General features: G+C 61.9%; 1 protein-coding gene across 1 annotated transcript in view; it reads left to right on the top strand.

The window, feature by feature from the left end:
* The window catches only part of SSPO (SCO-spondin), a gene marked incomplete at its 5' end in the record, with an annotated part of 51,014 nt that overhangs the window by 11,172 nt on the left and 14,806 nt on the right, over positions 1 to 25,036 (top strand). Inside the window, 45 exons of the mRNA XM_008584885.1 lie at positions 4 to 129; positions 915 to 1,006; positions 1,091 to 1,322; positions 1,454 to 1,606; positions 1,774 to 1,914; positions 2,005 to 2,187; positions 2,333 to 2,483; positions 3,134 to 3,287; positions 3,375 to 3,429; positions 4,301 to 4,405; positions 4,734 to 4,952; positions 5,048 to 5,175; positions 5,890 to 6,046; positions 6,128 to 6,278; positions 6,775 to 6,847; positions 7,807 to 7,864; positions 9,151 to 9,327; positions 9,641 to 9,816; positions 10,621 to 10,810; positions 10,894 to 11,058; positions 11,934 to 12,113; positions 12,234 to 12,356; positions 12,465 to 12,594; positions 12,680 to 12,805; positions 12,959 to 13,050; positions 13,919 to 14,092; positions 14,387 to 14,551; positions 15,112 to 15,364; positions 16,453 to 16,499; positions 16,695 to 16,865; positions 17,207 to 17,338; positions 17,554 to 17,699; positions 18,841 to 18,935; positions 19,440 to 19,492; positions 19,685 to 19,891; positions 20,026 to 20,196; positions 20,320 to 20,399; positions 21,271 to 21,440; positions 21,906 to 21,952; positions 22,060 to 22,251; positions 22,356 to 22,526; positions 22,755 to 22,955; positions 23,300 to 23,396; positions 23,486 to 23,685; positions 24,008 to 24,174. Coding sequence (XP_008583107.1) covers positions 4 to 129; positions 915 to 1,006; positions 1,091 to 1,322; positions 1,454 to 1,606; positions 1,774 to 1,914; positions 2,005 to 2,187; positions 2,333 to 2,483; positions 3,134 to 3,287; positions 3,375 to 3,429; positions 4,301 to 4,405; positions 4,734 to 4,952; positions 5,048 to 5,175; positions 5,890 to 6,046; positions 6,128 to 6,278; positions 6,775 to 6,847; positions 7,807 to 7,864; positions 9,151 to 9,327; positions 9,641 to 9,816; positions 10,621 to 10,810; positions 10,894 to 11,058; positions 11,934 to 12,113; positions 12,234 to 12,356; positions 12,465 to 12,594; positions 12,680 to 12,805; positions 12,959 to 13,050; positions 13,919 to 14,092; positions 14,387 to 14,551; positions 15,112 to 15,364; positions 16,453 to 16,499; positions 16,695 to 16,865; positions 17,207 to 17,338; positions 17,554 to 17,699; positions 18,841 to 18,935; positions 19,440 to 19,492; positions 19,685 to 19,891; positions 20,026 to 20,196; positions 20,320 to 20,399; positions 21,271 to 21,440; positions 21,906 to 21,952; positions 22,060 to 22,251; positions 22,356 to 22,526; positions 22,755 to 22,955; positions 23,300 to 23,396; positions 23,486 to 23,685; positions 24,008 to 24,174 — 6,476 coding nt within the window. The remainder of the gene's footprint in view (positions 1 to 3; positions 130 to 914; positions 1,007 to 1,090; positions 1,323 to 1,453; positions 1,607 to 1,773; positions 1,915 to 2,004; positions 2,188 to 2,332; positions 2,484 to 3,133; positions 3,288 to 3,374; positions 3,430 to 4,300; positions 4,406 to 4,733; positions 4,953 to 5,047; positions 5,176 to 5,889; positions 6,047 to 6,127; positions 6,279 to 6,774; positions 6,848 to 7,806; positions 7,865 to 9,150; positions 9,328 to 9,640; positions 9,817 to 10,620; positions 10,811 to 10,893; positions 11,059 to 11,933; positions 12,114 to 12,233; positions 12,357 to 12,464; positions 12,595 to 12,679; positions 12,806 to 12,958; positions 13,051 to 13,918; positions 14,093 to 14,386; positions 14,552 to 15,111; positions 15,365 to 16,452; positions 16,500 to 16,694; positions 16,866 to 17,206; positions 17,339 to 17,553; positions 17,700 to 18,840; positions 18,936 to 19,439; positions 19,493 to 19,684; positions 19,892 to 20,025; positions 20,197 to 20,319; positions 20,400 to 21,270; positions 21,441 to 21,905; positions 21,953 to 22,059; positions 22,252 to 22,355; positions 22,527 to 22,754; positions 22,956 to 23,299; positions 23,397 to 23,485; positions 23,686 to 24,007; positions 24,175 to 25,036) is intronic.

The raw sequence follows: 25,036 nt of genomic DNA, 5'->3' as shown, positions 1-25,036 counted from the left end.
GCGGCGGCGGGCCGTGCGCGCTACACCACGCGCCTTGCGCCCGCGGGCCGCACTGCGTGGCCCCGGGACAGCTGTGCGACGGCGTGCCGCAGTGCCCTGACGGCTCGGACGAGGGCCCCGACGCCTGCGGTGAGAGCCCCGCGCCCGCACCTGCGCAGGCCCCTTGGCCGAGCAGGCTACGCCCGTCTCCCCAAAGTGCCCCCCATCGTCGCCTCCTGGGCACGCGTGGCCCGCAGCTAGAGTGACTTTTGTACTAGTCTGTTCTTTTGCATGAAACTTTTTTGAAAACTTTTTGCCTTCCCACCCAGGCCCCGGGGAGAGAGGAAAGGGGCTTTTGTCTTTGCCTATAGTTGGACAAAAAGGGGGACGAGGGGGCAGCGGGGAGTGAGTCTGTTTGGAGGGCCCCCCGCCCGCCCCAGCTTCTCCCCACCAGACCGAGGTGGAACTCTTTGTGCCCCTGCGGGTCAGCCCTACTACGGTTCTGGTTACCTTCCCCAGAGAGGGGTGCTACCCACAGACCCAGACTCCTACCCAGGCCTGCCTGCCCCTCCCAGACCCTCCCAAAGGGTTCTGTGGGCGGCTGCTGGCCCTGTGTTGGCTCTTCTGCCCTCCGGTGCCTTTGGCTTCCCCTGTAGGGAGGGGGCAGGAGGGCCAGGAGCACAGCAGGACGCTTCTCATGGTGCCCACAGGCTCTACCCAGCTGCCTCCATGCCATGGCCTCTTCCGCTGTGGTCTGGCTCCCCAGCTGTGCCTGAACCTTCAGCGGCTCTGCGATGGGGTCCCTGACTGTCCCCAGGGCGAGGATGAGCTGGGCTGTGGTATGGACACTTTGTTTTGATGGGGGCGGCAGCTGATGTGAGCACAGAGGGTGGCTTTCACTCTCTGCCAACTGTGTTTTCTCTCTTTTTTCCCAGAGGGGCTGCCTGCCCCAGGAGGCCCTAACAGGACAGGAGTTCCCTGCCCAGAATACTCCTGCCCTGACGGCATCTGCATCAGTTTCCAGCTGGTGAGGGTGGGGATGGGTGCTGGAGAAGGCAGAGCTGTTGTGCCACCCAGCACAAAGGGAGCCTTGACCCCATTCCCTCCCCAGGTGTGTGACGGGCAGCCCGACTGTGCATCTGCAGCAGAGGCAGGGCCCTCCCCAGAAGAGCAGGGTTGTGGGGCGTGGGGCCCCTGGAGCCCGTGGGGGCCGTGCAGCCGGACATGTGGGACCGGGGTGCAGGGCCGGAACCGCCGCTGCTCCCCACCCAGTCTGTGGGTGCTGCAGCACTGCCAGGGCCCCGAACACCAGTCTCAGGCCTGCTTTGCCCTGGCCTGCCCAGGTGAGGGGCCTGGGGCAGCACGGAGGGGCGGGGCTGGTGGGGCCTGGGGAGAGGAGGGGAGGACAAGGCTCCCAGACCCCCAACCCTACCTCAGCGTCCACCCCTGCCTGCCCTGTCCCTCCACCTCACAGTGGACGGTGAATGGAGCCCTTGGTCTCCCTGGTCTCTTTGCTCCGAGTCGTGCGGGGGTGCCATGATGCGACATCGGCAGTGCCACCCACCCCAAAATGAGGGCAGGAGTTGTGCTGTGCTGCCTGGGGGCCCTCACAGCACCCACCAAAGCAGTGAGTGGAAGGGAGAAGGCACAGGTCGGGGAGTGGAGGGGCTGGTGCTGGGAGGCTGGGAGGCTGGTCCACCCTCCCCACCCTCCTTGTCCCTCCCCACCCTCCCGAACCCTCCCCCCTCCCCAACTCTCCCGAACATGTGACCTCCAGTTCTGGCTTTTTCTTAGAGCCCTGCCCTCAGGACAGCTGTCCCAATGCCAACTGCTCCGGGGAGCTGGTGTTCCGGTCCTGTGCTCCCTGCCCTTTGACCTGTGATGACATCTCTGGCCAGACCATGTGCCCACCTGACCGGCCCTGCAGCAGCCCAGGTAAGGGGGCTCTGGGCCCAAGGGCTGGCTCTGGGCTTTGGGTATGCAGAGGCCGAGCTTGGCATGAGCCTCACACTGGGTCTTCTGTAGGCTGCTGGTGCCCAGAAGGGCAGGTGCTGGGCAGCGAGGGGCGGTGTGTATGGCCCCGGCAGTGCCCCTGCCTGGTGGACGGCACCCGCTACTGGCCTGGGCAGAGCATCAAGGCTGACTGCCGGCTCTGCATCTGTCAGGATGGGCGGCCCCGGCGCTGCCGGCCTAACCCCGATTGTGCTGGTGAGGTCCCATACTGGCCCTTCCCTTGGGGTCCCAAGTCCCCTTTCCTGACCAGCCAGCTGGGCACCCACCCCCTCTTCTTGGCCCTGCCTCTGGGTGCTCCCCACCCTGAGGACCCAGCTCCTGACTCTTGGCCCTGTCTCAGTGAACTGTGGCTGGTCATCCTGGTCCCCCTGGGCTGAATGTCTGGGCCCCTGTGACAGCCAGAGCATCCAGTGGTCCTTCCGGAGCCCCAACAACCCCCGCCCCTCAGGCCGAGGTCGCCAGTGCCGCGGCATCCACCGCAAGGCCCGCAGGTACTCTGTGCCCTCCCACCCCAGGGACCTGCAAGAACCCTGACCCTCACTCCTGCCTCCCACGTGGGAAGCTTCCTGTGTGCCCCTTCCCATGATGGCTACGTCCACATCCACCACTGGTCCCAAGTTAGGAACCCCTGCTCTGTGCTCCAACCAGTCTAACCCCCAGGACTCCCAGCACATCTTTGGGGTCCCTGGCCTTCTCCTACTTTAATTTTATGCCCTCTAGATCCAAAAGGGGGGTCAGTTGAGCCCACAAATGCAGCTGAACAAACCCAGGGGTTGGAGTGGGCCCTCTGGCTTGCCCCCTGTGCCTCTATAGGTACCTGGGGTGAGGCTGGTAGGGGGTGAGGCCTGTAGGGGGTGCAGCCATATCTGCCTGCCTGGCCCCTTCTGGACTGGCAGCACTGGCCAGCGGTGCTGGCACAAATTGCTTCCTTGCCCCTTTTTTAGGGAAGTTGCAATTTCTCAGGTGCTGGTGTGGAGTGGGGGTGATAGGACGGTCAAATGTCCCAGATTGCCTAGGTCTTTCCCTCTTCTATCACTGAAATCCCAAATCTCAGGAATCCCCTCAATCCAGGCAAACCAGGAGGGTTGGTCACCTTAGGTGAGCCTCCTCACCAGATCAGGGATGCCTCTTTTCTTCCCAGGTGCCAGACAGAGCCCTGTGAGGGGTGTGAGCAGCAGGGCCGGGGCCGCCGCGTTGGGGCGCGCTGGCGCGGGGGCCCCTGCAGCGTGTGCCAGTGTCTGCACAACCGCACCACGCACTGCTCCCCCTACTGCCCGCTGGGCAGCTGCCCCCAGGTGAGGGGTGTGTAGAGGACAGGGTTAGGGGAGGCTGATGGAGTGGGTGGGAGGGAGGCAGGTGGCCTGACTTCTGTGCCCCCACAGGGTTGGGTCCTGGTGGAAGGAATGGGAGCATCTTGTTGTCACTGTGCCCTGCCTGGTGAGTGGGTCTGGGGGATGGCAGAGGAGCCCTGAGGGGAGGAGGATCTGGTGGGGACTCAGGGAGCCAGGGGTGGCAGCACCAAGTGAGGGGGCAGCTGGATACCCCAACCTCGGGGTGGTGGGAAGCCTGGGTCCCAGATGCTGGGGGAAGGAAGGGCCCCTCCGGGTGGGAGGGCTTCTCTCTGCCTGCCCTCTCTGCCTGCCTCCCCTGTCTTTTTGAGGCTTTCTGCCTCCCCCACAGTGCCACCTGGAGCATACACTTTTTCTCTGGTTCTGCTGGGCAGATCTGGTTACTACCCTGTTCCCCTCAGAACAGCCAAGACAAAGTTGGACTTTTTAGAGAGCATCTTTACTGAAAATGAGTTATAAATGAAGCAGAAAAATACAAAGCCTCGAAAACTGACATATCCTAAAAGTGCCTCACAGGGTGGGGCGCTGAGGTTGAGACAGAGCCAGCATGCACAGTTGTGCAGGTTGCTCACTGCACAGGTTAGCTGGTGAGGAGGGGGCAGACTCCAGCCTGCAGGTCCACCCCCATCCAGAGGCAGCCCCTCCTAATGCCCAGAGGTGCCCTTAGAGACAGCAGCCTGGAATAGGAACTGCAGCTGCTCGATCCTCATCCTAAAGTGACTTCAGACTAGTAGTTTTATTCTATGTTCTCTGAATATTCAGTAAAAGTGAAAAACCCCAATTCATACCACGGGAAGGGATCTTTCCCAGCTGCGGGGGGGGAGGGGTGGGGGTGGTTCCTGGGAAGTCATGGGGAAGAAAGTGCTCCAAGAAGTGGCGAGAGGCCCAAGTGCTGGGCCAGGGACTGGCATGAGCCCCTCTCAGCCTCTCCCTCCCGACCCTTGTGTCTCCTTACACAGGAGAGAACCAGACAGTCCACACCATGGCCATTCCCACCCCAACTCCACCCCCCAGACCCCAGATCGGACCCCCTCTGGCCACCTATGTTCTGCCTCCACTGGGAGGTAAGGGCCACGTGCTTCTGTAGTGGATGCTGAGAAGGAGACATATTGCCCAGGGGTTGCCCACACTGGGGGGAAACAGGGCCACTGGGACATACCCCTTGCTTTCCGTGCAGTGTGTGGTTATCCTGAGGATCTGGAAGTCATCCCGCTTTAAGTTGCCTCCCCTAACTCTGCCCTCCCTGGGCCACCCTTCTGTCCTGGGCCAGGTCAACTCTGTGGGCCCTTCAAATCCCCAGCTCCCCTTGTAGTTTCCTAACTGTGCCCCCAGCAGGTTCCCGCCACCCTCTGTCCTCCCCTGCCCCAGCCACTCTCTCTCTTCTGCACTTAGACCCCTGCTACTCGCCCCTGGGCCTGGCCCAACTGCCTAGGGGGAGCCAGCGTGCATCGTCGCAGCAGCTGGAGCACCCGCCCTGGGCTGCCCTCCTGGGGGCTCCCACCGAGGGGCCTGGTTTTCAGGGAGGGAGCCCTGGAGAGGATGCTTACGCTGAGTGGCACACCCAACCCCTCTACCTGCAGCTGGACCTGCTGTGGCCCCGCAACCTAACTGGTCAGCAGGGAGCCTGGAGGAGGGGGAAGTGATGGTGGGTTGGGGTGAGTGGCTCCTTCAGCACTGACCCCTGACCTCGCTCTGCCCCTTCCCAGGCATCGTAGTGCAGGGAGCTGATTCCTCCCATGCTTCTGTCACCAGCTTCTCACTGCAGTTCAGCAGTGATGGTCTACACTGGCACGACTATGGTGACGTCCTGCCTAGCATCTTGCCCCTGCCCCAGGTACCACCTGCCCAAGGTCCCCTGGGCCAGTAACCCACCATATTCCTCTGTGGGTCCCTCATTCTTTGTCCTCAAGGGCCTTTCAGTCTCCCCAAGGGACATTCCCTGCATTAGATTGCTTGTTCAATACCTGGTAAGTAGCAGGGACCGTGCTCTGTGGAGTGGACGGCTTGTCTGTCAAATGGGTGTTGGAAACCATCCAAGATGCAGGGTAGATACGCGAAGCTCTGTAGCAGCCTGCAGAGGGAGGGGTGCGGACACATCAATGTCACAGAGGGCATGAGGAGCCCAGACCCACACAGGCCCATGTGGAGAGCAGCCTGGCCCAGCCCTGGCCTCCTGGATTTTGCACCTATCTGGGGAGAGAAGCCCCGTGAAACAGTAGGAATCAGTCCACACCATGTGTTGACTCTCAGCTATTTAAGGAGCACCTGCTATGTGCCAGGCCCTGGGGACACAGCGGTGAGCAGGGCTTGGCCCTGCCCTCGGGGTGCCACCAGCCCAATGGAGAAGCTTAGGCCAGGACCAGACACCCCGCAGCCTCTACAGACCCAGATGGCCACTGATGGGAGGGCACAAGCTCTGGCAGGGGCAGGGTCCGTGCTCTGAGGATTGGGGGACTGGGATGGGCAGAGAGGAGGGGGCACTCGGCAGGATTATGGTGGCAGCCTGAACAAGATGTGGGACTTACTAACTGGCACCGTTTGCTGGCAGCTCTTCCCTGGGAAATGGGATGATGTGGCCCCCGAGGTACACACATTTAGCCAGATGGTGCAGGCGAGGCACGTCAGGGTGTGGCCCCATGCTGGCCACCAGAGTGATGTCCACCGCAGTGTCTTCCTGTGGGTAGATCTGCTGGGCTGTGAGCCAGGTAAAGGCTGAGCTGGGGGAGGGAGGGGAGGGCATGGGAAGGGGTGATGGCTGGAGCCCTCAAGCAATACACCCCCCACAGTGTCCCCACCAGCGCCCCGATGCCAAGGGGCCGGGCACCGCTGCTCCAATGGCGAGTGTGTCCCCAGAGGGGGCCTGTGTGATGGTGTTGCAGACTGCAAGGATGGCTCTGACGAGGAGGGATGTGTGCCCCTTCCCAGGGGTACTGGCAGGTATGTTGTGGCCCGCTGTCCAGCTCGCACTGTAGGCTTAGCCTTGCAGGGGACAGCCACATGGGAGGTGGCTTCACCCCCTCCCCCACCCCGTGCCCATGGACCCTTAGTGCTGGGAAGCACAGCTGGGTGCCTTCGAGGCCCCTCTGCCATGGGGTCTTAGGATTCAGAGCCTTTATCATAGAGTCTGATAGAGTTCAGTGGTTCTCCAAGTGTGAGGTCCCCGGACAGCAGCATCACCTGGAACTTGTTAGAAATGCAGATTCTCAGGCCCTGCCCTAGCAGGGGCAGTGTCCAGCAATGTGACTTTTACAAGCCCTCTGGGTGAACTTAACCCATGATCAAGTTGAGAACCACTGTTTAGAGCATCACCATTGTCCAGCCCCAGCCCAGCACACGCCCTAGGCCTAGCTCAGAGAACACTGACCCCCCACCTGGATGGGGGCCAGGAAGCTGGAAGAGTCTCTGAAGCCCCCTTGGTTATTTTTCTTCCCAGTGTCCTTTCCACAGCCAGAACCCCGCCCCTCTCCTCCACCCAGCCCGGACAGCTGCCCCCACAGCCCCAGAAGGTGAGTGGGCACTGTGGGCCCAGTGGGGGGTGTGGTAGTGTAGGGGACGGGAGCCAGGCTCCCTGCCTGCCAGCCCTGCCTTTGCCCCTGCCAGCTCCCACCCCTTCTCCATGTGTGTGCCTGGTGCTGCTTTCTGTCAGTCAGTCTGTCAGTGCCAGTCCTTCAGGGCAGAGTGCATGCCCAGAGGAGTTTGGGGGACAGAGGCCTGTGCCCTGGTAGGGAGGTTATGCCCCCGGGGCAGGTGCCAGGACATCTGACACTCAGAGCCGAGAAGAGCTCTGTGCCCTGGGGCCCACAGAGGTTTCCTGGACAAGGCCTGAAGGATGGGAGAAGAGTGTCTGTAATGTGGGGGCGGGGGGGGGCAGGCGCGGGCACTTTCCCACTGGGGAGCAGCCTGGCCAGGAGCCCAGAGAGTATGTGTGTGCGTGTGTCTCTCTGTGTGTGTACGCATGTGCGCACGCGTGCATGTGTGTGCATGTGTGTACGTGTGTACAAGTGTGTGCATGTGTGTGTACGTTTGTGTGTGCGTGTGTACGTTTGCATGTACGTGTGTGTACGTTTGTGTATACGTGTGTGTGCGTGCATGTGCGTGTGTGTACGTTTGTGTGTACTTGTGTGTCTGTGCACATGCGTGTGCTGGGGAGCTTGAGGGACAGGAATTGAAGTGGATCACAATGGTGGGCCAGGGCGAGTAGGGGCCCTTGAGCTCCTTAAGGGCAGTGTGCCAGCGCAGGGGCGCCCCACGCAGAGGGGGCAGCACACCTCACTTGCAGAGAAGTCAGAAGTCTTCCCTGAGCTTGGTGGGAAGGCAGACGGACGATGGAGCTGGGAGTTGTGCTGGGACTGTGGGCACCTGAGCTGCTCCTCCATGGGAATGAGAGGCTTGGGGCCTGGACAGGTGTGTGGAGCTGCCTTCGGGGCCGGGGCTCCAGGGGTGGCTGAGCCCTCTCCCTTTGCAGGGTCTGGCAGAGACTGAGCACTGGCATCCTGGCCAGGTGTCACCTGTGCCCCACACAGGTATGTGCACAAACTCTAGCCCTGTCCCCATAACCCCATCCCCACCTGCCCTACCAGAGCAAGGGGCAGTTACATCTCAGAGGTTCAAATCCCCTGACCCTTGACATCCCCCCAACCGAAAGGCTCAGGGAGGGAGACACTGGTCATCACCTTGGACAGAGCCAGGTCCTGCCTCTGCCCACTCTCTGGAATCCCAGGATGTGAGGACCATGGGTCAGTGGTGGGGAGGCTCCAGGCTGGCTCCCAGGGCTGAACCTGTGCCCTGCAGTGTGGATGTCTCCTCATGGGGGTGGGAGGCCACCTGGCCCCCGCTGCGCTCCCTCTGCCGACCTGTTCATGTGCCAGCACCCCTTCCTGAAGCACTTGCTGCCTCTGGGTGGGCACGGTGATGGGCGGGAGCTCTAGGAAGCTGCTCCCTGCCTGGTCATGGACCAGCCTCCTGGGGCTACCTGATCATCCACCTGCACTTTCCCCATAGAGAGGTGGCCGGAGAGGAAGGGAGGGGGGGCCATCAGGGCAGCGGGTTTGTCCTGGCTCTGTCCTCCCCTGCGAGATGTTGGGCACACCACGCCACCTGCCTGGACCTTAGTTTCCCCATCTGTGAGACTAGAAGGGCTTACAGATGACCACTATGTCCCTCCCTGTGAGTTCTGATGGAAGTTATTTGGGAGCCTGGCTGGACTGTTTTTTATGCCTTTTGTGAGAAGCAGATGAAGCAACTTATACCCTCCTCAGGTTCCCAACACGTAGAAGCACGGGATGAATTCTAATCTTATTTTAAGCCCAATTCTAGAAAAAGATTCTTTAGAAATTAATCTCTTGCCAGAAAAAGACTCAACACCCTTTTCACTGTAGCTGCCAACAAGCTCATAACCAGTTATTTTATACAGCAGTAGCAGTGGGCTCGTCCTGGGTCTCTGGTAGTGTTTGCTCCTTCTGCTGCTGTGTTTAAATGACCTCAGTCCTTTGTCTCCCTAAATGTTTTATTTTTCAGTGAGTTTGAGCTTGGGAGTTGCCATATGTGTCTTCTTGAGAATAGGGTACAAACCTCTGATCAAAACTAAGTTTCCTTCTATGTTCAGTTAAAACCCTTCTTATGCTCCTTGGACTACCAAATCCCACTTCCTCTTTGATCTGAGGTCCCTGGGAAGGTGGGATGAAGCCTGTGGTACCTGTGTTTGCCCTGCACCACCCAGAAGCTTGGGATTCCCTCTGGAGGGCCCGCGTTGCTTCCTGTCATGGGAAGGGGAGCTGGGTGGGCCTCACCTTTCCCTCCTGCACCACAGAGAAAAGGCCAGTGAGTCCTGTCCCAGCCTCTGAGGCTCCTCACCCGAGTTCTGGGGAATCTGTGCAGACGGTGACCATCATCCCCACCTCCCAGCCGGAGGCCAAAACCCTGCAACCAGGAATGGCAGCCATGACGGTGCTCCCCCCACACCCAGTGACTCCGGGGACCCCCACTGGTAAGATTCTGACCCCTTGTGCCTGTGTGCAAAGCCTGTGTGAGCCCATCAACTTCCCTGGGAGGAGGACAGAGGCCCTGGGAGGTTGGCAGCGTTGCTCAGGGTCACACAACTCAGGGTCATTTCGGTAGGGCCAGGCCTAGGACCCAAGCCCCCTGACCCAGTTCACTCCTTGTCCATTATCCCAAGAGAGGCAGAAGGTGGGGCGCACCAGATGCCAAGAAGAGGGAGGTTGGGGACTGCTGGGAGGTGACAAGGAAGGGAGGACAGGGTGGGCTGGGTCCCGGTCAGCTGGCTCTGGTGATGCCCACAGGCCAGAGTGTCGCCCCAGGGCCCTTCCCGCCAGTGCAGTGCAGCCCAGGCCAGTGGCCGTGCGAGGCGCTGGGCTGCGTGGAGCAGGAGCAGCTGTGCGACGGGAGGGAGCACTGCCCTGACGGCTCCGACGAGAGGCGCTGCGGTGAGCGTGGGGTCCCCTGTGCTCCCTCGAGAGTCTGGTGTCACATGGGTGGGGATGGCAAGAGGGCATTAGGTTTGGGGAAGTCCCACCTTTCCAGCTCATGTGGGAAGGACCTGGGAGAGGCTTGGGGCAGCAGGGAGTGGAGAGAAACCGAAGATGTCAGAACAACCAGGAACGTGTGTGTCTCTCGGAATGGTGAAGAGGGCAGCCGGGTAGGCCCGGGCCCCAGCCTGTTTTATATAACCTGTCTGAACTTGAGGAGACACTGCCTGTCCGTCTGTTCATCCGCCCACCCACCCACCTGCCCATCTACCGTCTGCCCATTCATTCATTCTTCCGTCCACCCACCCGTCATTTATCCATCCGTCCATCCGTGTGTGCATCCATCCATTTATCCGCCCATCTGCCCATCACCCACTCACCCATCCATCCATCCATCCTTCCTTCCATTCATCTGTCTGTCCATCCATCCATCCTTCCATCCAGCCGTATACCCATCTGTCCATTCAGACCAAGTAGATCACTGTAATCAAAAGCTGGCCTTCCAGTCAGGAGGAGAGAAACCAGGTGTCAGCCAGTCACAGACAGGGGCACTCGAGGGACTGAACTGCTCTTCCAGATGCTCTGACCTCTCTCTGGACACCCCAAGGTCTTTTGACAACTAGAGAGATGGTGTGAGAGCCTGTGTAGAGGAAAGGCCCTGCGGCCTCACCCGCACGTAGTGGAAGGAAGCTGCTCCGAGCCTGGGCGGCAGGAGGCGTGGGCAGGCTCTGGTCCGCCCTGGGCCTGAGGGTGAAGGGCTCAGTTTGTCGTTCGGCCAGGAATCACTTATGTAGCTCCCCCGCTCCTGGGCAGCGAGCACTGTGCCCTTCATGGTGCCCACCACGGCCCTGCCTGGGCTGCCCACCTCGCGAGCCCTCTGCTCCCTGAGCCAGCTGAGCTGCGGCAGCGGAGAGTGCCTGCCCGCTGAGCGGCGCTGCGACCTGCGGCCCGACTGCCAGGACGGCTCCGACGAGGATGGTTGTGGTATGTGCAGCTGGCAGGGCAGCCCCGAGGGCCCTGCTCCTGTGTGAGCTGCTCTGAGCCCTGGCCCACCTGTCCCCCTGCAGTGGACTGCGTGCTGGCGCCCTGGACCGGCTGGAGCGGCTGCAGCCACAGCTGTGGCCTGGGCCTCGCCTTCCAGCGCCGGGGGCTGCGGCGGCCTCCCCTGCCGGGGGGCAGCTGCCCACCTGACCGGCTCCGTAGCCAGTCCTGCTTCGTGCAGGCCTGCCCAGGTCAGCCGGCACCCCGGCCACCCCGCAAGACAGCCCCGGCTCCCAAGGGAGGTGGGGATGGGCCCCTCAGGCCTCCTCAGGCTCCTTCAGGTGGGAAACCTGGAGCACATGTCCCATCCAAGACCCTCACCAGGGAAGTGCCCCCTGCTCTCCTTTGAGGTCCCCAGTGTCCAGCCTCCCACTATGAGACTCTAGAAGGACAGTGACCTTCTGGTGTCACAGCCTTGAATCCCCAAAGGCTGGTCAGGAAAGCTGCTCCCAGCCCTGCCCCTCTTTTCCTGCCTGAGTGGCCTCTAGTAAGTCTCTTAACCCGTGAGCCTCAGGTTCCTTGTGCCACGCGTGTACACGGGGAGGCGCTGTCATTCCCACCTCGGAAGGTGCGCACGAGGATTAAGGGAGATGGTGTTTGAGGGTGTTTGGAGCCAGCCCCCAGCTGTCCGCTGCCCATGTTACTTGTCACTGGGCTCCAGGCCCGCCTCTGTGCATTCCAGAGGGGGCTTTCCACACCGTGGTCTCCTCAGCCCCCACACGTGGCTCCGTACCCTGGCTTTGGTCATCCTAGTTCTACCTGCTGCCACCAGGGAGTGCCCCGCCCCAGGATTCTCACAGTCCCAGCCCTTTTCCAGGGATCAGAGTGTCCCTTTATCCTGGGAGGCACCTAGAGATCTTTCCCCAGCTACCCCCACCCATGGGAGGTGTCCCGGGACAGAAGCAGAAGCTGCAGAGCCCCCAGAGCACTGTCCTCGGCTGCCTGGCTGGCCACTGCCCAGGCCCAGAGGGGAGGGAACCCCTGCCACTGCCCGCCCTGCTCTCTCTAACACAGTCTGTCTCCATGGGCTCCTCTGGGTCGACCCGCATTCTTCCTTCCCCCACAGTGGCTGGGGCGTGGGCCACGTGGGAGGCCTGGGGACCCTGCAGCGTCTCTTGTGGAGGTGGCCATCAGAGTCGCCGGAGGAGCTGTGTGGACCCCCCACCCAAGAATGGTGGTGCTCCCTGCCCTGGGGCCTCCCAGGAGAGGGCACCCTGTGGCTTGCAGCCCTGCACAGGTGGCACAGGTAAGGGGGAGCTGGGCTGGGAGCAGGGGCATCCCGAGATGAGCTCTGGGGGCGTGCGGGGGTGGGGCAGGTCTCTGGGTCTCCTGGTGCCCACTCCAGCTGGTGCCCGTCTCCCACCAGACTGTGGGATGGGCCGTGTGCATGTGAGTGCTGAGCTGTGCCAGAAGGGGCTAGTGCCCCCATGCCCACCCTCCTGCCTGGACCCCGAGGCCAACAGAAGCTGTGATGGGCACTGTGTGGAGGGTGAGCAGACCCAGCTGGGGAAGCACGGGGTGCCAGCCAGGCCCACCAGCCCTCAGCCTTGCCTGCTGCCCCCCAGGGGCTGAGTGACCTCCTGCCCCACACCCCCAGGATGCCGCTGTCCCTCGGGGCTGCTTCTCCATGACACTCGCTGCCTGCCCCTCTCCGAGTGCCCCTGCCTCGTGGGTGAAGAGCTGAAGCAGCCAGGGGTGTCTTTCCTCCTGGACAACTGCAGCCGATGGTGAGGGCGGCTTGCCGTGGGCAGGACCCTGTGCCCGGGGCCTCCCCAGTCCTAAGCAGCTCCTCAGCCTCTCCCTTCCCTGCAGCATGTGTGAGAAGGGGGCGCTGCTGTGCGAACCGGGGGGCTGCCCGCTGCCCTGCGGCTGGTCAGCCTGGTCCTTCTGGGCCCCCTGTGACCGCTCCTGTGGCTCTGGCATGAGGGCCAGGTTCAGGTGTGCTGGGGGAAGGAAATGGGAGAAAGAGGGGTTCAGAGCCGGGCCTGCCCTGGTAGGGGGAGGGTGGGGGACAGAGACAGGAAGACCAAGAAGGGGGAGTAAGAGCAGGGAGAGAGGAAGGCAGGTGCCCAGGGCTGCCTCTCTCCCCAGGTCTCCCTCCAACCCTCCGGCAGCTTCCGGGGGTGCCCCATGTGAAGGTGACAGGCAGGAACTGCAGGTCTGCCACACAGAGTGTGGGACAGGTACGGCCAGGAGCCCGGACACAGGAGCTGCCTGCCTCCTCCCAATTCTCCCATCCCCCTGGGAACACAGCAGGATGGGACCCGCCGGCAACTCTGGATGGGTGGTCAGCGAAGCCTGCGCAGTCCGAGAAGCAGCCCTCGAACTGGCCTTGGTGGTGGGGCTGTGATGCGGCAGGGGCAGGGACAGAGACTCCCATGCACAGCCACGAGCGGGCTGGCCTGAGGGGGCAGGTAGCCGCCCCTGCTGGGCTGACTGTGTGCCGAGCTCAGGGAGGTGGGCAGGAGCACCTAGAGGACAGTCGACGGTGCCAGACAGTTTCTCTCTTTCCAGTGCAGCGTGCAGCGGGGGTCTCTGCAGAGCAGGCCAAGCATCGCTGGTGTGCAGCGCAGATGGCATGAAAGAGAAAGAGGGAGGAGGAAGAGGAGGAGGAAGGGGGAGGTCCGGGGGTCAGGGCCAGGCTCTTGCCTAGGAGGGAAGGAGGGGCCAGTGGCGAGTAGCTTTGACAGGTGTCTGCAAGGACTCTGAGGTTTCCGGAATAGAAGGATCTGGAAGAGTTGATCTGGGGGAAGTGTGAGCCTGGGTGGTGGCCATGGCAGGGTGCCGGCCGGGGTGTGGAATGGAGCTGGGGCCAGGTTCAGCAGGAGGCTCTGATCCTGGTTCCTGAGCGTGAGAAGTGGCCTGGACAGTAGGGATCCCAAGGAGCTGGGAGGGGACAGAGGCCACATACTGTGAGCAGCCATTCCCCACCCTCATGAGCCATTCCCTGACCCCACCCTACCAGCTTCTCAGACCTGACACAGGCTCCCCAACCCTCCGCATCCCTGCCTGGGCCCCTGTGCAATAGGCCTGTCCTATATCCCCCTCCAGAGGCTCTGGGCTGGACTCCCTGGACGTCCTGGTCCTCCTGTTCCCAGAGCTGCCTCTCCCCTGGAGGGGGCCCGGGCTGGCGCCGTCGTTCCCGGCTCTGCCCCATCCCCGGGGACACATCCTGCCCAGGAGAAGCCACCCAGGAAGAGCTCTGCAACCCCCCTGTATGCCCAGGTATACCCCCTCCCTCTCTGGTGTGGCCCAGGCACAGGGAGGAGCACAGAAGAATGACCCCGTGAGCAGATTCCAAACACCTGGAGGGGCGGGGCAGAGGGGTCAGAGCAAACCTGGCTGGAGGAAGCCACCCGTGATTGGCAGTGTGGGCCTGGCCTGCAGCAGTGTTTGGGACAGACCTAGAGGTGTGGATGTTGGTGGGGGCTGCATGCCACACAGCCCTGGCCCCTCCAACACCCCCCTCAGCCCCCCCACATGCCCGTGTCTGTGACCGTGGCCTCGCTGTTCCTGCAGGTCCAAGCGTCTGGGGGCTGTGGGCTCCCTGGTCTACCTGCTCAGCCCCCTGTGACGGAGGCATCCAGACACGTGGCCGCAGCTGCTCGGGCTCGGCTCCCGGGAACTCCACGTGCCAGGGACCCCACAGTCAGACCAGGGACTGCAACACGCAGCCCTGCACAGGTACCGAATTCCCTCCCCATTCTCCAGCTGGCTGTGTCCAGCCCAGCTCCTGGCGCTTTTGACCTCTTCCCCTTCCCCACCTTCGCACATCGGTGACTTCAGGACGGTGCCCTGACTAAGGGAGACTGTGGATTCCCACATCCCCTCCAGCTCCCCCCTCTCCCACCCGCTGGGGACCAGGCATCCACTGTGGCCAAGGCTCAGGCTCTTTTCTCCTCCCTGCTGGTGGGCAGGCTCCCGAGAGGTCAGCCTGGCCCCACTTCAGACAGAACCTACTCCCAGCCTAGAAGCCCCAGCCCTTCCTCTCTCTCGCTTGTCCTTTGAGCCCTCCTCCTAGCCCGGATGACTGCCGTCCTCATGGTCTGCCCTCAACAATACTCACATTAAAGTGGAGCAAAGCCATGACTCTTTCCTGGTGACGTTCCAGACACTGGAGCAAGCCTGCAGGGTGCGGGAGCAGGAGGGGGCTTCCTCAGTCTCAGCTGCAGCTCCCCTCCACCCCTGGGTCTCCCTTCCCTTCCCTCCTGCCCCTGTGAGACCCACTCTGTCTTTCCATCCAGCCCAGTGCCCAGGAAACATGGTGTTCCGCTCAGCAGAACAGTGTCGCCAGGAGGGGGGCCCATGTCCTCGGCTGTGCCTGTCGCAGAGCTCTGGGGTGGAGTGCACAGGCTTCTGTGCCCCCGGCTGTACCTGCCCCCCAGGCCTCTTCCTGCACAACGCGAGCTGCCTGCCCCGCAGCCAGTGCCCCTGCCAGCTGCACGGGCAGCTCCACGCGCCGGGAGCAATGGCTCTCCTGGACTCCTGCAACAACTGGTAGGACACAGCGTGGGGGCGGGAGGGGTGGGGCTGGGCGACTCCAGAGTGAGCTGACATGGACACACACACACACACCTGGGACTTCATCACGCCTCCATTCCCCAAACGTCAGAGCAGCCTCAGGTGCGAGGCAGGGGCCCCAGGAGTACCACAGTGAGGGAGACACTCCTGGCCTCGGTGGGTGTGTGTAAGGAATGGTCGTCCCCATTTGACTTATGGGAAGACTGGGTCTCAGATAGGCGGAGCGATTTATGATGGAACTAGAGACTGGAGAGGGCATCTAACCTCTCCTCCCAGTTTCCTGTGCTTCTCTTTCCTGAATGTCATTCCCTACCTGGGATCTGCTCGATTTCTGCCGGGGAACCTGGAAGCATCCAAGACGCGCAGCTGACACCAGCGTCTGCCAGGAGAGGGCACCCGAAGCCCCTGCCCGGCCCCTTGTTTCCCTTTCTCTGTCTCCGCCTCATTTCCTTTTCTTCACTCTTGGTTTTCTTCCTTTTTCTTTTCTATCCCCTGGCGCCTCCCTCAACACCCTCCTTCTTCATTCTTCCTCCCTCCCGCCCTTTTCTCTCTCACTTTTCCTGTCTTAGATTCTTTTTCTGGAGCTTCCAATATTTGACAAATAGGCTTTAAAACATATCATGAAAATAACCAAAAGTGAAGGAGGTGCCCAGTTCTTCCCAGGAGAACTCTAGCTCTTTCTAAATCACTCCTACCTGGCCCTGTTACTCAAGGTCATTTCCAAATAGTGTTCAGTGAGTACAAATGGGATGATAGGTACAGAAAGGTGACTCCTGATGAAACCGTGGGACAGAGGGGCAGCACAGAGCCTGGGGCGTCATAGAGTTCTCCAAGGGTGACACTTGGGGGTACCCCTGGTTGAGAATCCTGGGGCACATCATGAGCTTGGCGTGGAACATGGGGCACCTCGCTTCACTCCCCAGACCCTCGGGTTTCTCTTCTGTGAGGTGGGCACAGTGGTCCCGGCTTCTTCCCCTGGGGACAGGCACACAGTGCTGCACAGGACAGGGCTCACTGTGGCCGTGATGGGCTGGGTCAGGCCTCACCGGCCCCTCTCTCTGCAGCACCTGTATCTCCGGCGAGATGGTGTGCACCTCGGAGCTGTGCCCAGGTACCCCCGTGCTCAGGGCCTGGGAATTGGGCAGTGGTGGGTCCTCAGGGACCATAATGGATTTGGGCCCTTTTAGAGATAACTCCTGGTAGGGTTGGTGGTCCTTCCCTCCTGCCTGGAGAAGTCGGGGTCCAGGATGATTTGACTGGTTCACAAATACTGCCCTCCCCACCTCTCATACACACCCCCTGGCAGTGGCCTGTGGCTGGAGTCCCTGGACCCCATGGAGTCTCTGCAGCCGCACTTGCAATGTGGGCATTCAGCGGCGCTTCCGAGCAGGCACTGCACCCCCAGCTGCCTTTGGGGGTGCTGAGTGCCAGGGTCCCAACATGGAGGCTGAATTCTGCAGCCTGCGACCATGTCGAGGTGAGAGCTGGGACCAAGGTCCTGAGACCTCCTTAAAGAACTTCCAGAAAATCCAAGAATACTCCCATCACCCTTCTCCCCCCCCCCAGAACCCCCTGAAAGGTGCAAGGAGTTCCCTAAGACATTCCACTAAGAGATGGTCCCCTGAAACCCCTGAAAGTCCATTCCCTAAGAAAGACCCTCCCAGCTCAGTTCCAGGCTGCAGGTGTGGGATCTCCCAGGGTGGGACGTGATCTGCAGCTAGGAGAAGAGAGGGGTGCTCTGGGGTGTCTGTAGGGAGGAGGAGGAGGTGTGCTGGGCATGGGAGGCATGGCCTGCAGTGACCTGGGTACCACCCCCAGGTCCTGGTGGGGAGTGGGGCCCCTGGTCTCCGTGCTCCGTGCCCTGCGGCGGGGGCTACAGGAACCGCACCCGAGGCAGTGGCCTACACAGCCCCATGGAATTCTCCACCTGTGGCCTGCAGCCCTGTGCAGGTGAGGGCTGCCCTGGGAACCCTCCAGTTCTCGTTCCCACCAGCCCAGTGCACTGTCTAACCCCTCCCTGCCTCCACAGCCAGCCCTGTTCCTCAGCCCCCATGCAAGCCCCATGACAACCCCAGCCATACCCAGAGCTGATGCCTCTCCCAGGTTGGGAGCCCAAGGGAGAGCTGGATGTGCAAGGACTGGGCTGCCAATTTCTGTGTCCCCAGGGCCAGTGCCTGGCATGTGTCCCAGGGGGAAGCGGTGGCTAGACTGTGCCCAGGGCCCGGCCTCCTGTGCAGAGCTCAGCGCTCCAAGAGGGACTAACCAGACCTGCCACCCTGGCTGCTACTGCCCATCTGGGATGCTCCTGCTGGTGAGCATCCCCCTGCGTGGCCACCCCCCAGACCTTCTTGGGGCCTGGGGACCTGAGGTGGCAAGGAAGGGATTGGCGGGACCTGGCAGAGGCACAACCCTGCACTTGAGGAAAGAGCATTGCATTCAGGGGTCATGGCTCAGCTCCAGCAGGAACCAGCAGGTGACCCTGGGCCAGTCTCATTCGTCCCTCCCTGGACCTCTGTTTTCAAGTTTGTAAAATGGTGATAGGTCTAGAAGGTCTCTATGAATGCCTACTGTATGCTCAGTTTTGGGCTGGGCTACGCCATGGGGGAAAAGTAGGCTTTGCCCTCAAGAAGCATCCAGTCTGAGGGAACCAGACCCAGAGTCCCTAGAATGAAGACAGAGCCATCACATAGATGGGAAGGGAGATTTGTCCATTGTAGAGTGGGCTGGGTCAGTCATGGAGGGCGTCCTGGAGGAGGTGGTCCTGACTTGAACAGCAAAGATTGGAGGGCGTGGAGGGTGGGGGACGGCCACTGCAGTCAGAGGGTGGTGGGAGCTGGGGGTGGGACATGGTGGAATGTGAACGAAGGGTTGCAGAGCCGCTGTTGAACCACGGGGTATGGCGAAGGGATAGTTCTAGCTGGTTCTGGGTCCAAATCAGGCTCTTCTACTGGTAGCTCTGTGGGCTTGGGCAGAGTATTCTGATGCCTCAGTTTCCTCCTTTGTAAAAATGGGGCAATAATGTACTTAGTAGTAGAAGTCAGTAAGATGGTGAGGTAAACTTCTTCCCACAGCCTGGCCCATAAACTTCAGTACATTTGACTGAATCATGGGCTACTAGGTGGTGCTTTCTTTTAAAACAGAGCAACTTTTGTCCAAACTCCCTGAGCACATCATTTTTCTCTGTTTTTTTTTTTGATGAAAATGTGGGATCTCATGTCCTGCAATTGAAGATCGTCTTTTTCTCCCAGATATTGGGGTCCATGCCCTGACGGCCCCTGCAGCTGACGGTCTGCGTTTGCCTGGTGGGAGGGGAGCAGGGAGAGTAGTGTGTTTGGGGAAGGAGCGTAGGTGGCACTGAGGGGGGCTGAGGAATTGGATGCTGGCTCTGACTGGGGAGGGAGCAGGCCAGGCCCATCCAGAAACCAGAAGATGATGGAAGCGTTTGATTCCAGAACAACGTCTGCGTGGCCGCCCAGGACTGCCCCTGCGCCCACGGGGGCCGCCTCCATCCCCCGGGCAGTGCTGTGCTTCGGCCATGTGAGAACTGGTAAGACACTGCCCCTGCCACACAGTGGCCCTGTGACGCTGAGAACCCAGCTGTGCAGCTGTCCCTCCCCAGCAGCGGGGGATGTTGGCTCCAGTTGGCCCCAGAGTCACAGGCCCCCTCCCCAGGCCCTCTGAGGCTGCACCTGTGCACACCTCTCCCTCCACCCATCCCTACTTGTCTCTGTCTCAAGGTGTCAGCAGGGTTGACTCCTTCTGAGGGCTGTGGGGGACACCCTGTCCCAGGTCTCACTCTTCTGCAGTTTGCAATTATTGGCATTTCAGGGCTTGTAGACACCGTGTCTTCCCCCTGGGCCTGTCTGTGTCCATATTTCCTTTCTCATAAGGACACCTAGTGATCTCACTTTAACTTGATCACCTCCATAAAGACCCTATCTTTAAATAAGGTCACACTCACAGGTACTGGGGGTGAGGACTTGAGCATATAGATTTGGGGGGACACAATGCAGCTCATAAGACACCCTACCCTCTCCTGCTCCCTTTCCAGCTCCTGTGTCTCTGGGCTCATCACCAACTGCAGCTCTTTGCCTTGTGAGGAGGGTGAGGAGGGGTCCCCGCTTGTGACATGCACCCACCCTCCTCCCTTGGCTGCAGCACTGGGCCTGGGCTGAGGCTGGGGGGAGCACTCCGGGGCGGGGGGAGGGAGAAGGGGCTCTGCCCGTGCTGGGTGGGCTTCTCCAGCCCGCGCACGCCCACCTTCTTCCTGCCCTCCCCGGCCTGTGCACCCCCCAGGTCAGCCCACATGGTCACCCTGGACCCCGTGGAGTGAGTGCTCAGCCTCCTGCGGCCCTGCCCGACGCCACCGACACCGCTTCTGTGCCAGGGCCCCCAGCGTGGCACCATCCAGCGTGGCTCTGCTGTCCCCCCCAGCCACGCCCACGCCTGTCTGTCCAGGCCCGGAGGCTGAGGAGGAGCCGTGTCTCCTGCCAGGGTGTGACCGTGAGTGTGCACCCGGCCCTGCCTGACTGGCCCCTCTTGTGGAGTGGGAGTGGTACCTACTGGGCCACCATCTGACACCGGCTGCCCCCAGCCTCAGCCAAGCCCCTCCCACTCTTTCCTCTGCTGTCCTCCAGGAGCTGGGGGCTGGGGTCCTTGGGGGCCCTGGTCCAGCTGTAGCCGGAGCTGTGGGGGAGGCCTGCGGAGCCGGACCCGAGCCTGCGACCAGCCCCCACCCCAGGGACTGGGGAATTACTGTGAGGGGCCTCGGGCCCAGGGGGAGGCCTGCCAGGCTCTGCCTTGCCCAGGTACTTTCCAGGGACAGGGGACAGGGGTGGGGTCCAGGAGCAGAGGAGGAGAAGCTGGAGATGGGCCAGGCGGGTGGCCCCACACAGCTCTAAGCCCATCCTGTTACCTGCGTTCCCCCCCAGTGACCAACTGCACTGCCATAGAAGGGGCCGAGTACAGCCCCTGCGGACCCCCCTGTCCTCGCTCCTGTGATGACCTAGTGGTGAGTCCGGCTCCCTCTGCACTTCCACCTGACCTCTGACCCTAGGGTCACTTATGGGAGGGCAGGGTGTGGCTCTAGGCTCATGGCAGCTGGGCTTCAGCTCACAGGCAGCGCACACCAGGCCCTCCGTCTTGTTCAGGGGGAGTTCGCCTCAACCAGCAGCCCGTGTCTTCAGTACAGCAAGCGTTTCTCACACTAAAACTTTTAGTACAAAAATAGCATAAACACAGAGGAAGGGGGACGTCCCCCCATTGTATCATCTTACACGCCATGGGCATTTTGGGATGTGCATGTGAGTACTTACCGAGTGTCCGCCCAGGCACCGTGGATACACATGGAGGCAAACACAGGCAGGGTCCCTGTCCCCACGGAGACAGACATGAACCAAAGCATGGACAGCAGGACAAGAGCTGAGAAGAATAAGGTGGTGCTGCGAGGCCTTGGCATGGGAAGGGGAGGCTCCCGGCCACGGGCAGGGAGGAGGACGAGGAGGAGGTACCGGGCTCCTTCTCCAACTGCCTCCCTCACCCCTCCAGCTTTCTGGGTTCCCTGCTCCCTAAGTTCTAGGTGTGGGGCGTGCCTCGGATCCCAGGTGTTGCAATTGGAGGACGCCCGGTTGTCTCCAGATCCCCTCTGCGGGGCTGCAGGGGACCCCTGTCAGTCTGCCCTCCCTCCTCTCCTCCCCCAGGGACTCCGCATCTCCAAAGGAAACGCAGGGCCGGCCGGTTGTTCCCCTTCCTGCCTTTCTTCACAGAGCTTCAAGGCATAAATGTGTTTAAAACACGAAGCCTCTGACCTCTCTGGCCTCCCCCGCCCAGCCCCTCAGACCCTACATTCTACTGACCAGAGCTGTCCCTTGCTGTCCCCCCAGCACTGCGTGTGGCGCTGTGAGCCCGGCTGCTACTGCCCCCCGGGCCAGGTGCTGAGTGCCGACGGGGCCGTGTGTGTGCGGCCAGGTCACTGCACCTGCCTGGACCTGCTGACCGGAGAGCGGCACCGCCCGGGCACTCTGCTGGCGAGGCCCGACGGCTGCAACCACTGGTGAGGGGCCGCCGTGGCAGGAGGCAGGGGTGCCAGCAGGGGCAGCTGTGCACCTGAGTCTCAGCTGACGGCCCACTAGACCCCCACAGTCCCCGTAAAGATGCAGCGCAGGCGCCGTGACCCCTGTCTGATAGGTGGGGAAACTGAGGTGGGCAGCTCCACGTGTCTGCTGAGGGCTGTGCCTGTGCTCAGGAGGAGGAAGGGGCTGGGCGGGAGCAGCAGGACACTGCTCCCACAGTCCCACGGTCATCTGCAGGTCACCTGCTGTCATCCCCCAGTAGAACACACCAACTAAGTGGGCCAGGGAACTGGAGAGCGGGAAGAGGGGGCACAGACCTGGGACCTGAAGGGAACCGGGGAGTGCAGGGGTGAGGGGAGGTAAGAGGCAGCCAAGACGGGGTGTGGGGGGCCCTGGGCAGGACTGAGCTGCTGCCTCTTCCTCCCGTGTCTGCACTCCCTGCCCAGCACCTGCTTGGAGGGGAGGCTGAACTGCACGGACCTGCCCTGCCCAGGTACGTGCCCAGCTGGGAGGGAGGTGAGAGGTGGCCCTGGTCACAGAGGGGGCCTGGGACTGGGGAGTGGATAGGCTACGCTCCAGTGCCTACCATTCTCTTCGCAGTGCCTGGAGGCTGGTGCCCGTGGTCGGAGTGGACAGCATGCTCCCAGCCCTGCCGGGGTCAGATGAGGACCCGCTCCAGGGCCTGCGCCTGCCCCGCTCCTGAGCATGGGGGCGCCCCATGCCCCGGGGAAGCTGGGGGGGCCGGCGCCCAGCATCAGAAGGAGCCCTGCCCCAGCCCTGCCCCGTGCCCAGGTTTGGTGCCCCCTTCCGCTGCAGGCCCCAATGTCTGCTCCAACCCTGATAGCCTGGGGTCTCCTGGGCCTCCTGAGGTGGGTGATTCTCTTTTTCTCCCACAGTGGACGGAGCCTGGAGCCCATGGGGACCGTGGTCTCCCTGTGATGCATGCTTGGGGCAGTCCCTTCGGAGCCGAGCATGCAGCCGGCCTCCCACCTCTGAGGGAGGCAGGCCCTGCCCTGGAGGCCACATGCAGAGTCGCCCTTGTCAGGACAACTCCACCCAATGCACAGGTGAGACCTTTGGTGAGGTCTGGGGGGGCCCTTGTATGTCTAAAGAGATGTCAACTCTGACTTCTGACCCCCACACACATATCACTGCGAGGGACAGCCCTCAGGTCAGTCACCCATGGACCTGGACAGGTGGCAGGTCTGAGCAGGTGGTGGGTGTGGCAGAGGTCTTGTCACCTGAGTGCTAGACATCCCTCAGGACCTGTCCTCTCTGCTTACCCCCTGCTGTAGACTGCGGAGGTGGCCAAAGCCTGCTCCCTTGTGGGCGGCCCTGCCCCCACTCCTGCCAAGACCTGTCCCCCGGGAATGTATGCCAGCCAGGCTCCACAGGCTGCGAGCCCAGCTGTGGGTGTCCCCCCAGTCAGCTGTTCCAGGATGGGCTCTGTGTGCCCCCAGCTCTCTGCCGCTGCCAGTACCAGCCTGGAGCCATAGGTCAGTGCCTCCCTCACCTTCGCTAGTCCACAAGTACTGCAATGCTGTCCTGCCTGTCCCCTGTGCCCCTGGCCATGGGGCCCAACCTGGGGCTGCAGGCTGGGAACAAGCAACTGGCCCCTCTAGTTCTCTGGGCCTTAGTGTCCCCTGCATCGGCCTCCTCACACATCCCCACGCATCCTGCATGGCCCAGGTTGGAGCTCTCATCTCCCTCGTCCAGGACACAGGGCACCATGGGGAGGAGGATGACAATGAGAGGAATAGAAGGCAGTGGGGGAGCAGGAGGGATCGGTGCAGGGTGCTGAGCTGTCTAGGGTCCTCACCCCTACTCCTGTGTCCCTCAGGGATCCCTGAGAACCAGAGCCGGTCAGCAGGGTCTGGGCTCAGTTCCTGGGAAAGCCTGGAACCTGGAGAGGTGGTGACTGGGCCTTGTGACAACTGGTAAGCCGATAGAAGTGGGGAGGGGGCTTGCAGAGCCCTCAGGGGAGTGGGCCAGGCCTTGTCTCTGAAGCCCCCTCCCTTGTTCCCAGCACCTGTGTGGCAGGCATCCTGCAGTGCCAGGAGATGCCGGGCTGCCCTGGTCCTGGCATGTGGACCTCCTGGGGCCCCTGGGAGGCCTGCAGTGTTTCATGCGGGGGAGGGGAGCAGCTGCGCTCCCGGCGCTGCGCCCGTCCGCCCTGCCCGGGGCCAGCCCGCCAAAGCCGCACCTGCAGCACCCAGGTCTGCAGAGGTGAGCCCAGCCAGCGTCTGCCCTTGATACTCCCACTTACCTTTGATTCCCATCTTGGCCTTTGACCTCAAGGCCACAGGTGACCAACTGACAGGCGCCTTTTGACCTCTCCTTCCCCATCCCCGCACCTGCCCTTTCCCCGGCCAGTGACGGGCAAGCAGAGGAGGAAACAGCCGGGTGGTTGGGGAGCCTGTGACAGGCAGATGGGCACTGTCTAGGGCAGGAGGATGGGCACTGGGAGTAAAAAGCAGGCCACAGAAAAGGTGGGCATAGGTAGCGGGGCAGTGGGCTGGAGCTGGGCACTGACACGGTGCTGCCTCAGAGGCAGGCTGCCCGGCCGGCCGTCTGTACCGCGAGTGCCCGCCCGGCGGGGGATGCCCCTTCTCCTGTGCGCACGTCACACAACAGATGGGCTGCTTCTCCGATAGCTGCGAGGAGGGCTGTCACTGCCCTGAAGGCACCTTGCAACACCACTTGGCCTGTGTCCAGGTCAGCACCCAGCCAGCTAGGAGCCCAGGGCCCTGCCCACCCCCCCACCTGTCAGCTCATCACCCCTGCAGACCCCGTGGCCCCTTCCTCCTGTGACCCTGAGCAGCGCGCGGGCTGGCAGCTGACCGAGCCTTGGCTGCAGCGTCAGGGCAGGCAGAGTTAGGGCACCCACAGTGGAAGGCGAGGCCACGCAGCCTCCCAGTGCACCCACCTGCGGCTCAGAGCCACCCACAGGGTTCCAGCGCAGCCCCTGACCTTTTGGTGCGGTGTGTGCCCTCTGGCCCTTCGACACCTGGCTCTGCCAGGTCCACGTGGGCCCCACCCCATGCCCCACTGACCCAGCCTCACCTCCCTTGTTGTCCACCACAGGGGACGGGGGTCTCCACTGCCTCTTTTCCCTGTCATGCCCCTCACCTCCACTCTACCTGGCTCCAGATCCCTCTGTCTCCTGCTGTGGGTCTGGATGCAGGTAGGTGCCGATTCTGCTGGGCTGAGCCCCCAGGCACTGGGGATTCCTTTCCTAATCCTGAAGCCAGCATCCCCGAGACCTCTCTCCAGCCACAGTCCCAGAATACCATGGCCAGAAGGGACCCAAGCAGTCACCTGTTCCCACCTCAACTTAGAGATGATGACACTGAGCCCCAGAGAGGGGAAGGGACACACCAAGGTCACACAGACAGTGAGCGGCAGAGCTGGACTCAAGCTTGGATGTCCCTCTTCTTGGCTGAGGCTCTTCCTGCCCCCAACAAAGCCTGTCCTATAAGGGTCTCTTTTGACCCCTGCTTACGTCCTGCTAAGTGCTCTGTGCAGGAAAGCCCATGGACCACACACCTCTCCTGGTGCCTTCACCCCCTGACGTGCT

Source organism: Galeopterus variegatus, unplaced genomic scaffold (genome assembly GCF_000696425.1).
Source record: "Galeopterus variegatus unplaced genomic scaffold, G_variegatus-3.0.2 Scaffold3398, whole genome shotgun sequence".
NCBI classification, from domain to species: domain Eukaryota; kingdom Metazoa; phylum Chordata; class Mammalia; order Dermoptera; family Cynocephalidae; genus Galeopterus; species Galeopterus variegatus.
Note: the sequence above shows the minus strand (reverse complement) of the source record. Positions and strands in the feature narration are given on the sequence as shown.